This window comes from Lissotriton vulgaris, chromosome 5 (assembly GCF_964263255.1).
Source record: "Lissotriton vulgaris chromosome 5, aLisVul1.2, whole genome shotgun sequence".
Taxonomy (NCBI): Eukaryota; Metazoa; Chordata; class Amphibia; order Caudata; family Salamandridae; genus Lissotriton; species Lissotriton vulgaris.
The window spans coordinates 346,596,255-346,611,689 of NC_141693.1; the positions used below are offsets into that span (position 1 = coordinate 346,596,255).

Sequence of the window (15,435 nt, forward strand, 5' to 3'; positions counted from 1 at the left end):
AGCCCAAATACGGCAAGGCTCCTTACTTAGATTCCTAGGGAGCACAACGAGTTCTTTCGACACACCAAACCTTCAGCAACCTGGGAATTCCCCATGTCTTTGTTTTGATTTGCCATTGAACTTCTGCGAGCACTAAAGGAACAGTCAGTTTTTAGTGACATCTTTTATTGACGTCTTATGTCCAACCTTACATCAAACAGGGCACTTTCCAGGTATAAATATACCAACACTTGCCTTAAGCAACACACGGTGGTGTGGAGCAGAGCGGCTATCTACTTATCCAAAGCCCAGCTGATGCGAGAGCAGAAGGAACCGCCCCTCCCCTTTGACACACTGGAGAAGCTGCCTTTTCTCACGCCGAGAAATCCAGCTCCGGTGTTTCCAGTCATCCTTGCGGGTTACTGGGAGATCGAGTCCTGAGAAACGAGATACACGACCTCCTTCATTCTATAACCAAGGTACGGAGCTGATTCAAACCTTGGAGAGAATTCTTGATTCAGATTCTTGGCAAAAAAAACAACTTAACTTAAAACTGCAACTTACTTACTCCTTCCCACGTTTTAGGCTTAGGTCAGGTACACCGGAGTAGGCGTATCTTAGAAGCACCAGTTGAGTTCGTTAGTCAATGTTTTATGTATGTAAATATTTTATCCGTTTTAAAGTATCATATGGCTAAGAAACCATATCAATGCTTTTACAGTATTATTTTATAATACTCCTTTTACTGTACGCACTTTACTTCATGATAAGTATTGCAATTGTGGCAATTCATTTCTCTTGCATGAGAAAGAAGACTGCTCAATAAAATAACACCTTTTATTGAAAACGCCCGTCTCTCTATTTCTCTGTGCCCTGGTGAAATTAAGCATGCACGATTAACTGAGTGAAATAGCTGTCTATTGTTTTCACACGACTCAAGAGATACACGCCTTATTCTGGGGGAGCAAAGTTGTCATGTTATATGGTTGTCAGAAGCTAATCCCTTCTTGTCTAAATCAGGGAAGTTAACCCCTCCCTATTCATTCGAGAAAGTTTCTAGTGACCTCCGAGCTAGCTGGCAAAACTAATTAAGTCTAACATAGTCAGTAGAGACCTAGATGACCTCAGACCTACGTCTACACTGCTGTTTGTTATTCCAATGCGCAGAGCCTATTGGGAATATAGGAAATGCACTACAGAGGCTCTGCTGCAACAAACCCCCTGTTGCCAGCCAGGAAGCTCCGGACCAGCGCACTCTGCACCCGCTGAGCTTGGCCCGTGCCCAAGTGATCCAAGCCCACAAGGACGTCCCCTGGCGACTGGGACCCGAAGTCCAGTGCCCAAAGACACTAGTCGATGAACCAGACGACGCCTGCAGACTCAGAACCAGGGGCCCCTCCAACTGCGCCCAGCTGAGGGTAAGCTTTCCTGACACCTAAAGACACCCCTGCACCTGGCGCCCAGCAGCCCCCTGTGCCTTCCTTTGGGGTACCTACCTATGCACCAAGATCCCAACTTACCGCTCTGTATGTGCTTAGCGAGGCATTCGTCAGGACCAACCCACCATGGCGGTAGGGGCACGCTAAGACTCACCCTAACCTGTGGTGGAGAACTGAACCGGAATAACTCACGGATGTTGTAACGTCTTCAGGATTTCTTAAAATCCTACATTTCTGTAATGACATAAAGACAGAAAAAACAAGGACAACACAAGTCACAAATCATACATAAATTCTTACAGTGCTTGCACATGCCCACGAGTGATTTCAATTGTGCTGGTAATACATGCTATTAGAACTACAACGAAAAGTGCTCTGTGGCTGAAGGATTTTGGTGCCATATTAGTGACATAAACAAATTAGCCCTCGTGCAGGTTTATATGTTGAGAATGACCCGGAAGAAATGCCGGACTCCTTGTATCAGTTGGCACTAGGTCATGAATAATCATAGGCGTACTTCCCTAATATATACCGATGTATTTTGTCAGAAATAAAAAGGAGAACCTGAATAAAAAACAGGGCACGACTAAGATATAGAAATCGTGATACCCGTTAATAAGGCAGTATTTATGAAAAAAGAAGAAGAACTTGGCTTACGTGAAGCATATAATGACCTCACTCCATCATGGGGCCCAGAGGGGGGCGGTGGCTTGTAGTCACACACTGCAAGATTGGAAAATCAGCAGTATGTTATTAGGTTTATGCAAAGCCTTTGTTTTACCTCAGATAGTTGTAGCAAATCGGCCCACCAACTCACTTCATCTAAGCCATCCGCCCATGTGACTCCTACACGTTCCCTCACTAAGGACCCCGACGATGCCTTGTAGTCGGTTCGGAGGGTGTTTTAAAGTAAATGTCCAGTCAGAGGACCGGAAAAAAGAAATGCGTCACTAGTCATGTGACACTCAAAAGCGTCAGATCAGCACGTTTCCAATCGAGCGCTCAGACCGACTAGAGTTCTTATGTAACCAATGCTTCAAAGCCTCTGACTGCCTCCCTGCAGACTAGGGCTGCAATCGGTAAGCCCTGGTCGCTGGCCAGGCTCCCATCCGCAGTCCGTAGTGGACCAGCATCATTGGGCTCACAAGCGTCACGCAAAATGGTGTCCCGAGCTTTACAGTTCACTCGTTGCCTGGCCCGCACTGCATGTCCTCACTCGTGTGCCATCATCTGCGGCATCCGCAGAGACCACAGACAGCAAGTAAGTGCAGCATTGAGGGCGGATGTGCACCTGATCAAATCCTGAACATAAGCCCCGGGGGCAGTAGCACAGTTTATGCCACCACCTCCCACTTCAGCCTCACCCAAAAAACTCTGCACATCATCAAGAGGCACAGACTAGGACTTTAGGATGTGGTTGCCTCCTCATATTGTAGATGTCCGTCCGATCTTGTGATGCTGATGGGAGTTTTATGCTTAGGCAGCCATTTTGGCAGTCCATTGACCACACCCACTAGTTTAGAGTTTTTTAAAAGTTGCCCACAAGTTTACAAACTGTTTAGAACAAGGTGTTTTAGGATTCTGATAATCATAAATGAATGTGCTGTTTAATATAAATTTGCCTGTTAAAATCAGGATTTAAATGTCTTCCCATTTTTATTTTTTATTTGCTGCCTCTGTAGAACTTATGCATAGCTGGCTGGTAATTCTCTTGTGACCTAGCAGACAATGGCATTTTTGAAATAGCATTGCTGATGTAGAAATTGTGGTTTATTCTTCTCACTGTGTACCCCTAGATTTTTTAGCCCATCTGTATGTGCAACAAAAGCATTGGATACATTAATTTTGATGGTTGAAAATACATGACCACTTTTTCCATTTATTTGCTAAAGCTATCTGTTTGCACCAAAGGCTAGACTTCAGATAAGCTCATAAAATGTAACTGTTTGTGACAGTTTAACCAGGTGAATTATAAGAATAAATTGTGGTATGGGCGTAGGGCAGACAAGTAATACGAGACAAATGTGATTTGCCCCTCAGTGCAAACACCCAAAGAAATACAGGTGTATCTATTAGACAACAAGATGAAGTGAACATGCAGAGAATCTGTAACAGCTTTGTTACCATGTTGAGTCTTGAGGTAGATATTTCAAAATCAGGTTTTACCTATTACATCAATGTTGTGGAATATAAAAAATATGTGTTTGTGGAAGATGTGGCTATAGATGCACATGCTGTAGATGCACATGCTGTGCATACGTCTGCCATCTAGTATTGGCCTCTGACATTTACAACTTGTTTTTCTTTAAAGTAAGCCTTTTCAAGTTACAGGACCTATGGATCCTGCTTATGAGTATATTATGCATGGGCATTGACTACATTGTTAGATTGTTTTTTTCACCCCTGTCTGGTTCGGACGTGTTGCAATGAGCTCCGGTTCAATGCTGCGTAGTGTTTTTGCTAGGTTTTTGGATCCGTTCCTCGTTGGTACCACAAACCAATCACGCTCTTCTTCGGTCTCCACCGTCTTGTTTCTCCCACTCCATGTCGGTCATCATCCTCGCAACTTCCACTGTTTTGAGTTGAGAATGTCCCCGTAATGGAATAAACTCTATTTCGGTTCTGCCCAACTTGCCTCGCCAACTACCTGAGAACCTATGTGTATGAGGATTGCAACCCTTGCTCGCCTTCTGATCATGGTGAAGACTCATGTGTCTTGCGTTACTTAACAAGAAGACCCTTCTAAACCATTGCGCTCATCAAATTGCATCGGCCTCCATGTTGCACACACAAATGGAGGAGGATACCTCCGACCTATTCAGTGAGTGAGAGGAGTCTGATCTGAAGTAACCGCATGCTCCAGGCCCCAAACTTGTCGGACCTGATGCCCATTACGCACTCGGTGCCGAAGTCCTCCTCAAAGCCGCGGGCGTCGACAGCCACTTCGGGGCTGGACTCGAAGACACTTCCTTTTCCACCCTCGAGCTCAAAACAAGTGGTACAAAGCATTCAGAGCTGAGACATGCCGTACCATAGCATTTGGAGCCGAAAGACATTTACCTAAAGTGTTAAGATCTGTGGCATTCGGAGTAAATATCGAGCTTGGCGTCATCTGGGAGTAAACTCTCTTTGGTTCCTTCCAGACTGCCTTGTACTAATGCGTTCTCTGCTACCTCGAAGGACTTCGAACAACCAATCTGCATTCAATTGCAAGAACATTGTGTCGCCAAGCACTAGTCAATCGACATCCAGCTGGGCACTGGTTGGATCCTGGCGAAGTCTCCACAGCTGCCAAAGGACTCTGTTCCTCATAAGAAGAAATTTACTTTTGAAGAGGCCCTCAACCCTACTGTGCCTCCCATTCCCAAGAGGCCTAAAAGGCATGACAGGGAGAAGTCTCCACTGCCTTCTGCTGAAACTTCTCCTCTACTCCCTCCTCACCCTTCTCCTTTACTGCAGATGGCTACTCCACAACACTTGCCACAAGGTTCCTCACAATCAGGTGTTGGGGACAGTCCAAGGCTACCCTATGACCCATATGACCCTCCTCATTGTCCCCAGGGCCCAGACCCCTGGGATGATTATGACGCAGAACCCCCACCAGACACAGACCCAGATCTATACCCTGCAAAACCTTCACCCCAGATGACGTAACCTCTTTATCATGAGGTCTTTCATTGCTCAGGTGCTTTCCACATTGTGCAGGTGCATGTGCAACATGAGGAGGAGGATTTTCTCATGGAGACCCTCTCTCCCACCCAAGGCTCCCTACAATACCTTCCCATGATCAAACAGGTTCTCAAACTGTCCACTAACGCATTTAAGGAGCCAGATAAAGTGAGGTAGTTACACCGAGGGGTGGTGAGAAATTTAAGGCCCCCCAAATGACTCTCCATACATAAAAGGCCAGTTACCTCCTGACTTTCTAGTTGTGCATACAGTTTGAAAATGCACCAACAGAAAAGGCACAGGTAATCCTCCCTCTCCAGACAAGGAGAGCAAGGAAATTGATGCCAGTGGCAAACGTGTAGCAGCACAATCTGCTATGCATTGGCGCGTTGCCAACTCTATTGCCTACTATCCCTGCACATCGGAGCACATTGGGTTTGACCTCGTCTAACATGACCCAGAGCAGAACCGCAAGAAGGGACTAGAATTGGTGGCAGAGGGAAAAATCATCCCTTATGCGCTAGATGCCGTTGACACAGCCACTCTTGGCATTAACACCATCATCCTCTAACGTCACCATGCTGGGCTGCACATATCTGGTTTTAAACTGGAGGTCCAGCAGCTTCTCCTAAATGGGCCTTCAGGTCGACGAGATGCTAGAAAAAATCAAGAAAGACACTAACATCATGGCCAAAGCAATGGGTACCCTATAGACACCCACTCCCAGTGGCTCCTTTCGTTGTTCCCAATACCCGTGGAGCAGCAAAAGCTTGCATGCCGGAAATCTCTTCCACCTTCAAATGGCCCATGCAGCAATTGCCTCCCTGGGGCTACAAAGGGGTGGCTACAAGGGCAATAATGGCAAGGTTAGAGAGACGGGTGCAGCTCCAAATCGGCCTGCCCCTCCAAAGCAGTGACATTCCCCCCTCTCCCCCCCCCAATCCCATAACACCAGTCACAAGTTCAGAAATCACCTCCAACCGTTGGATTCTTGACATTATAAAGCAGGGGCACTCTCTAGATCTCACTCATATACCACCAAACATTTATCCCTGCCAACACAAAATGTCGTCAGAGCATTTACAGCTCCTTCAGGAGGAGATACAGGCTATCCTCGCTAAGGGGGCCAGAGAGCCAGTTCCACAGCAAGAAAAGGTCTATTTTTTGTACTTTCCTATTACCAAGAAGAATGTCTCCCTCAGACCTATCCTCGATCTCAGGCTCTTCAATAGATACATTCTGTCGGAGCACTTCCACATGGTGACTCTACAAGATGTCATACCACTACTCCAGCAAGGCAACTTCATGACCGCCCTCGATCTGAAGGATGCCTACTTCCACATAACCATCCACCCAGCATATCAAAGTTATCTAAGGTTTGTGGTGAGTGGGCAACATTACCAGTTGAAAGTGCTTCCTTTCCGAGTTACCGCAGCCCCAAGGGTCTTTACCAAATGTCAAGCAGTAGTACCAGTGCATCTCAGGAGGAGTGGCATCCATGTGTTTCCTTACCTGTACGACTGGCTGTTCAAGAGTGCCACCCACCAACTATGCCAAGCTCACACCCAGACCCCAATCCAGACCTTACACAGTCCAGGTTTCACCATCAATCTTACCAGGTCCCACCATCAACCCCTTCAAGTGCAACCCTTCCTCTTTGGCGTCCTAGGCTCACAGGTGAGTAAAGTGTTCCCCAGTGCAAGCCTTCCAAAACATGCTATCCTCTTTTTCAGCCAGATAGTCAGGTGACAGTTAGAATTGTGATGCGCTTGCTCTGTATGATGGCATCTGGCTTAGCCATAGTTCCTCACACCAGACTGCTTATACGCCTGTTGCACGAGTACTTAGCAGCACAGTGATCTCAAGCGGAGGGCCATCTAGAGGATCTAGTGTTAGTTTGGGGCCGCACACATCGATCTCTCTAGTGGTGCAACACAAACAATATTTTGCTGGGCGGCTGTTCCTCGACCCAGTTCCGCAAAAGACCATAACCAAGGACATCTCACTCACCAGCTGGGGCACGCATATCAATCACCTCATATTCATGAAAAATGTGCATCTGCCCAGCAGCATCTCCACATCAACCACCTGGGCCTGCTTGCTATACAGCTTGCACTCCCCCAATGGTCTTACTCCCTCACTTCTGAAATTAGGGGTTCCCATAAATAGACCTTATTGCCACCGCAGAAAATGCAAAATGCCCAAACTTCGTGGCCTGGCTAACACACCCACAGTCCATGGGAAATGCACTATGGATGAATTGTTCAGGGATATTTGCTTACTCTTTTCCACCTCTCCAACCTGCCTCCTGCTGTTTGTGGTCCAGAGGCTGAGGCTGACATGCCTCACTCTCATCTTAGTCGCACCAACCTGTGCGCGCTAGACATGCCACACCACATTGCTAGAACTCTCTGTAGTTCTGCACGAAAAGCTCCTTAGCAGGCCAGACTTTCTCACACAAAACCACAGCACTCTCCGACATTCCAGCCCTTTACAGCTCAACCTGGCGATCTCGCTTCTGAGATATTGAAGTTTGGTTATCTTAAAATTCCGTAGGAGTGTATGTCTATTCTCAAAGAGGCATGCAGACCTACTACCAGGACATGTTACGCATCTAAATTGAAAAGTTTTGTTCACTACTGTCTCCTAAAAAAACATCTATCCTCTCACAACATCGGTAAAAGACATTGTCTGTTACCTACTCCTCCTGCAGAAGTTGGGCCTTGCCTACACTTCCATTAGGTTACATCTGGCTGCTGTAACTGCATACTTGCTGAATAGGCAACATAATTCTTTGTTCAGAATACCAGTCATTAAAGCCTTTATGGAAGGCCTCAAAAGGATTATCTCTCTTTGGATGCCTCTTGCTCCTGTGTGAAAACTTAATGTTGGCCTTACAAGACTCATGGGCCTGCCATTTGAACCACTTCTCTACTGCCAATTACAATTTCTCAACTGAAAGGAGGCTTTCCTTGTAGTCGTCACTTTTCTCAGGTGGGTTAGCGAAATAGCGAAATACATGCTCTTAAATTAGAAAGCCTTTCTTTCAGATCCATCACCATAGGGGCGGTTCTCTGGATCAAGCCAAGATTTCATCCTAGGGTAGTTTTGAGTTACCACATTAACCAAACAGTCGAGCTCTCCATTTTTCTGCACCCAAAGACTATAGAGAACGTGCTCTATGTAATCTAGATGTAAAGAGAGCGCTAAATTGACATTGACAGAACAAAAACCTTTGTAAAAAACAGCTTTTCATGTCGTACTCTAAGCCCCACAAGGGGTGACCCATTTCCATGTTGGTTGGTCAAATGCATACAGACTTGTTATGGAAAAAGCAAAAAGAACCCTGACCGTGCCACCCAGACTTCATTCTACTCTTAAGAAAGGGGCTTCTATGACTATGAAGATAATATACCTTTAGGGGACATCTGTAAATCAGCTACTTGGTCCACCACTCATTCCTTTACCAAACACTACTGTGTGGCTGCCCTGGCCAGACAACAACCTAAAATTGGCCAGGTTGTCCTACGTACACTTTTCCAGACTACTGCAACATCCTCACGCTACAGTCGATGCACAGTATGTGTAACTACGACCACACATCCAATGAACTGAAAATGTTAGTTGCTCCGTAACCATCTGTTCATGCATGTCGTGCTGTAGATTCACAAGAGCCTACCCTCCTTCCCGGTTTCCTGAATAGTCTTTCCTGTCATCATCTTTAATACTTTGCTCTGCATGGGCATCTTTACTGTTTGGTAGGCTCTATCTCCACTCTCGCCCTCTGTGTGGGGAAGAACAATCTAACAATGGAGTCAATGCGCATGCGCAATACCACTAATAAGTGGAGTCACTAGGCCCTGTGGCTCAAAAAAACGTACTTTAAAGAAAAACAAGTTGGACATTTCTGAGCCCAACTCTAGATGGTGGAAGTATGCACAGTATGTGAATCTATACATGCCATGAACAAATGCTTACAGGGTAAGTAAAATGTTCTTTCTTACTACTGTGGCCAAATTTATGAGTTCATGGGGGAAAGTATAAATTAATTCCAGAAGTTATAGTTTATATCGAGAATGAATGAGACTGGCATGGCTCTGTTTTAATCATTGATTCTGAAGAACTCAAAGGAAATCTTTGTCCCTACAAAGGCTACATCATGGAATCCGTCTTTTTGCTGGATCTGCTTGAAGTACAAATTTCTACATGTGGCACACCAACTTCGTATATCTGCTGTAACAGACAATATAACTTTTCTCCTTCCTTATTGGAACCCTGCATAATGTATCATATTTGTGATTACTAAATGACAATCTCATGATGTAACAAGTAAAGATTTTTACATGTAATTATATCTTTCCAGCCTGCTTATTTTTATTTATGTTGTACCTTAACTTGATTCTCCGAGCAACCCTTTGTTTCCATGTTCTGCTTAAAAAAGGAATGGGTGTATTTTTATTATGCTTTAAAACATTTTTCTATTTTAAATGTCAGTACATGATGCATGATCTTCTTGGACCCGTAGGCATTTCCCAAAGGATGGTTATAATTCAGACATCCATAATGCAGAACTGCAATTGCAGATACAAACCTTGGTTTCTCCCTTCACTAGCCTTCACCATGACTCTGAGTCAGAAAGGCAAATCCTCCAGTCCGAAGGTTCTCTACTAAACTTTAACCTCCTAGTATACCAGCGCTTCAGCTTGTCAGAAGCAATGATGTAGCCCTTCAGGGGAGCCAATAAAATGACCACAAGAAAAATGTCTGTAATAACCAGTGCTTGTGCAAGCTACTTAGTTCACTCTATCATCTGCTGCTTAATTGCCTTAATTATGGTGTTTGCTAGGTCACTCTTCCTTCTGCGAAACCCCTGTGATTATTGTCGCTTAAAATAACTATCTGCTGGGAATGTATCCTTTCTTAAAATGGAACCAGACTTGCTTAGTTGAGGAAAGTCTAGATTTCTGGTTGCTCTTATCGTATGAAGTTCTGTGAAAATCTTAATGGAATAAACAATTTGTTCTCCATTAATTATGTTGTATTTATGTTTTAACTTTTGTGTTTTAATTGACGTGATATACACATACCATCGCCTACCACCCGCCAATTATGTTGTATTTAGACCTAACCCTTTACTTGCTCTCATAGGTAATTATGTTTTGTGAGACACTGTCTCTGCAATGTATTTGTTGCTTTTTTAAACATTCATGGCTTATTATGGCAAGATTATTGATTAGTGCATTTTTCTTTGTTAGGCGGACTATGCATATCAGAAGTAGAAAGGAGGATTATTTCTGAAGAAGCCTGGAAAAAACTCAAGCAATACTTTCCAAAAGCCCCAGAATTCACGTTTGACCAAGGCCCCTGCCAACAGTGCCAGGTATGCACACCAGGGTGCTTGCGTCTGTGCAAGATTTATGCTGTCTTGCATTTTATTCTGCAGCTTGTCAGCAAATAATTCTTGATTTAGTTGATTATATTCGTCCCTAATAAAGCGTATAGAGACACAGGGTTTTCATTTAGGTTCAAGGTAATTTTGTCCGCAGCTTTGTGATGCGACTGCTCCTTGCACAGATCCTCAAGGTTAGAAATTACTCATATGAAATGCTGAACAGAGACAGAGAAATACAATTTGGCCGATTATTTATCATTACTTTCAAGTTATTATTTTTTTTGCTGAACATTTATTTTTGTTTCTTGTGTTATTTACTGAGCATAGGGTCAACCGTTTCGTTTTTCAGTTTTTTCAGGTTTATGCTAGTTCATGTTAGTCCGTTGGTTGATGTTTCTTTGTTTCTCCTTTTTGATCTATGCATATGAAAGATCCTTTCAAATATTGTCCTAGTTCTGCTCCCCTAAAACTGTGTGTTCGAATCATATGATCTGCAGATCCTTCATTTAGCACTAGATCGCCACCTGATGTTGGGCTCGGATGATTGCAGTTTGTTGTCTTCTTGGAAGAAGTCTTTGCAGTCACGAGATAGGTGACTCCTCCCTTGGACAATACTGCGCATGGTCATCGACTCCATCCTCAGATTGTTCTTTTCCGCCACTGGGTTAGGATGAAAGTTTTCCGCTCCGGCTAGAAAAGACTTTTTTCTGCTTTTTTCGAAGCGAGAAACTTCATACAAACTTCTTTTGACATCGAATAGACTTTCGACATCACCAGCTACATTCCCGTGCGTCGACGAGGGCCGTGGGCCCATCGGCGCCGTGCGGCCTACGCCTCATGGACAGAACTCCATTCAAGAGATGCCCGGTATGTTGAGCAAAATTCCCTCATAGCGACCATCACGAGGTTTGCAACCTCTGTCTCTCGCCAGAACACGACGAGTCGACCTGCACAGCCTGTGCCTCCTTCCGATCGAAGATGACCATCCGGGATCAGAGGGCCCGTCGACACGAAATGAGGAGATCAGCACCAGCACCGGAGGCCATCTTTGAAGAGGAGATCGTCGAAGAAGACTTCTCCGAGGACGAATATCCAATCGAAGATATCTCCGAGGACGAGGCTCCACTCGGCGCAGAGGAGGACTCGCCTGATCTCCAGATTATATCGGGGGAAGAGGATTCGGACGATTCGATTCCATCTCGACAACCCGTGAGTACATCTGCCCCTGCACGACAGACATTACCCAAACAAAAGGCAACAGTCAGCACTCCGCCCATGGGGCCCAGTCGAGACCGAAATTTACCCTCTAACGCCACGGCTTCGGGCCCGGCTCCGAAGAAAAAGAATACGCCTTCCGGTGCCTCGGCACCGAATAAGCACCATGTGCCAGTTACACCTCCTCCATTGGCACCGAAACATCCTTCGACACCGAAGGACTCGTCGGCACCGAAAACAAAACACCCTTCGGTGCCCAAAGACAAGGACACTTCGGCACCCGTACCATAGGTGCCGAAGCCAAAACCTGTACCAGACCCGAAAGCTTCAACTCCGAAACCTTCCAGTTCAAAAAACAAAGAGGGGAAGCCAGTTTCCGGCGCCACAGGACCAGCAACACCTGTCTCCACACCGAAACCTCTAATATCGGTACCAAAGACCCCAGACAAGACTAAACAACCTTCGGCACCGAAAACATTGCCAAAAGACTCAGTTACTCCTTCCAAGGCAAAAAACACTAGACAATCTCTATCGGCTCCGAAAAAATCGACGCCGAAGAAGATTATAGAAGAGGAAGAACTGGTTAGACCAGATCCTAGACAGAAAAAGGTCCATATTAATCCAAAAACTGGACATGTGGAAGCAATTCCTTATAAAAAGAGACCAGAAGACACACCACTTACACCTGTGGTTCCTGCAAAAAAGGACTGTGCAACTTCTCCAATGCACCCTTCCTCTCCTTAACCTTCTTCCTCTCCTATTACTCCATATGTGGAACCTATAACTTCTCCTATTCAATCTCCTGCATCATCACACCACATTGACGAGGAGTATGATTTAGGTGGGGGGGATGATGTTCCTGAGCCACATACATACCCTTTAGATGAGGATATCAACACAGAATATCCCAAGGATGATGATTCATATAATTTTGCACCAAATAATGCACCAGACATCCCTGATCCTCAGTACTACCCAACAAAACCTTCCCCTACAGAGGATAGTATTGGGTTTAACCATTTATTAAACAGAGCTGCACTTTACCATGGGGTTCCTATGCACTCTGATGCCATTGAAGAGGATTTTTTGTTACACTTTCGAACAGTCACAAAGGTCTACCCAAATATTACCAATGATCAAGGGAGTCATTAAACATGCTCCAGAGATTTTTAAAGATCCAGTACGGTGTAGGGTGCTAAACCCTAGAATAGAGAAAAAGTATAGGCCAGCACCAGCTGATCCAATATACATTAAGGGCCATCTGCCATTAGTCTACTTGGTAGTGTCAAATGCACGTAAAAGGGCCAATTCTCAAACTTCTGGGGATACACCCCTGCCTGACAAAGAGTCCAAAATAATTGATGCGTCAGGGAAGCGAATTGCTGCACAAGCAACAAACATATGGTGCATAGCAAACACACAGGCTTTACTATCACGCTACAACGGGGCTCATTACGATCAACTAGCAAAGTGAATGCAGCACCTACCGGATCAACACAAGGATCTGGCAGCAGAACTTTTACAAGAAGGCACATTAATATCTAATGCCTCAATTAAATGCGCACTAGATGTAGCTGACACAGCATCCAGAGCAGTGAACACAAGTGTTATTCTCAGGCGTCACGCATGGTTACGCATCTCGGGTTTTAAGCCAGAGGTACAAACTACCATTCTAAACCAGCCCTTTAATCCGAACCAATTGTTCGGGCCGGAAGTAGATAATACATTAGAAAAGATGAAGAAAGACACAGACACCGCTAAGTCTATGGGGGTATTACAATCCACCCAAACTAGAGGTTCTTTTCGCCGCTCCTCTTATAGATGAGGCTTCAAGCAGACCGCCGCAGACACATCATCATCTTTTAAAACACACACACAGACCGCCTCTAATAAAGGCTATTTTAGAGGAGGATACAGAGGCAATAACAACAAGGGAAGAGGTAGAGGTAGTAACAAGAACCGCTCCTTTTCCACTCCTAAACAGTGACTTCCCTCTGCATCCCCTACAGCATTCCACTCCTGTGGGGGGCAGACTTTCACAGTTCCTACCTGTCTGGAACTCTATCACAACAGGCAGGTGGGTATGACAAATTATCCAACATGGCTACTGCCTAGAACTCACAGCACCCCCCCAAACATACCACCCAGGCAGCGTCCAATGTCTGCAGAACACATAACTCTGCTTCAACAGGAAGTTCTAGCACTTCTACAGAAAGATGCTATTCAAGTAGTTCTGTTAGAGGAACAAGAAACAGGAGTTTACTCCCTGTATTTCCTAATTCCAAAAAAGGACGGGACATTAAGACCAATTCTCGACCTCAGGCCCCTCGACCACTACATACAATCAGATCATTTTCACATGATCACTTTACAACAGATACTCCCATTACTACAACAGGGAGATTTTCTGTCCACACTAGACCTAAAGGACGCTTACTTTCACATTCCAATACATCCTGCGCACAGGAAGTACTTAAGGTTTCTCATACAAGGACAACACTATCAGTTCAAAGTCCTTCCATTCGGGGTCACAACAGCACCACGAGTGTTTACAAAGTGCTTAACAGTAGTGGAAGCACATCTCAGAAGACAACAAATACATGTCTTCCCCTACCTCGACGATTGGCTCATAAAATCAAGATCGTACAACCAGTGTGCACAACACACAAAACAAACAATTCAGACACTGCACAACTTAGGGTTTACGATAAACTACACCAAGTCGCACCTAGAGCCTTCGCACGTTCATCAATATCTAGGAGCTACTATAAACACATCAGTAGCTCTAGCGTATCCCAGTCAAGCCAGGATTCAAAGTATTCAAAACTTAGTCTCCCTCTTTCAATGCCAGCACTCTCTACAAGCCAGAGTGTTCATGAAACTGATAGGCATGATGGCGTCTTGCATCTTTATAGTTCCTCACGCAAGACAGCAATTTGCCCACTACAAGAATGTCTCGCACAACAGTGGAATCAGGCTCAAGGTCAGCTCACAGACCTGGTTTTGGTAGACAGCCGTACATATCGCTCTCTGCAATGGTGGAACACCAAAAATTTGACAAAGGGACGGCCGTTCCTAGATCCAGTTCCACAGATAGTGCTCACGACAGATGCATCCCTCACAGGATGTGGAGCCCATCTCTTGCATTATACCACAATAGGTCAGTGGAACAATCAACAGAAATAGTTCCACATCAACCATTTAGAGCTGCTAGCAATTTTCCTAGCTCTCAAGACTTTTCAAGTACAAATCCAAAACAAAGCTGTCCTAATCCGGACGGACAATATGACAGCCATGTATTATGTACAAAAACAGGGGGGGACACACTCTCTGCAGCTGTCCCAACTTGCACAGAACATTTGGAGATGGGCCATCCCTCAAAACATACATCTGACAGTAGAACACCTTCCAGGGATCCACAACCAGATAGCAGATCCGTTGTCGCCAGTCCCAACAGATTCACAAATGGGAGTTGCACCCACAAGTTCTTCAACCATTCGTTCAAATGTGAGGACATCCACAAATAGACCTGTTTGCCACCCACGAGAACTCAAAATGCCCAACCTTCGCTGCCAGGTTTCCACACCCACGGTCGGAGGGGAATGCAATATGGATGAACTGGTCAGGCAGATTTGCGTACGCTTTTCCGCCTCTCCCCCTCATTCCACTAGTAGTACGCAAGCTCAGACAACAGTCTCTCAAATCAATACTAGTGGCACCCACATGGGCACGCCAGCCGTG

The 15,435-nt window shown here is 45.2% G+C and overlaps 1 protein-coding gene across 2 annotated transcripts in view; it reads left to right on the plus strand.

The window, feature by feature from the left end:
• USP48 (ubiquitin specific peptidase 48) overlaps nucleotides 1-15,435 on the plus strand; it is a 776,411-nt gene that overhangs the window by 420,682 nt on the left and 340,294 nt on the right. For both annotated transcript variants that reach the window (XM_086921588.1, XM_086921587.1), the window contains exon 16: nucleotides 10,343-10,467. In XM_086921588.1, coding sequence (XP_086777714.1) covers nucleotides 10,343-10,467 — 125 coding nt within the window. The remainder of the gene's footprint in view (nucleotides 1-10,342; nucleotides 10,468-15,435) is intronic.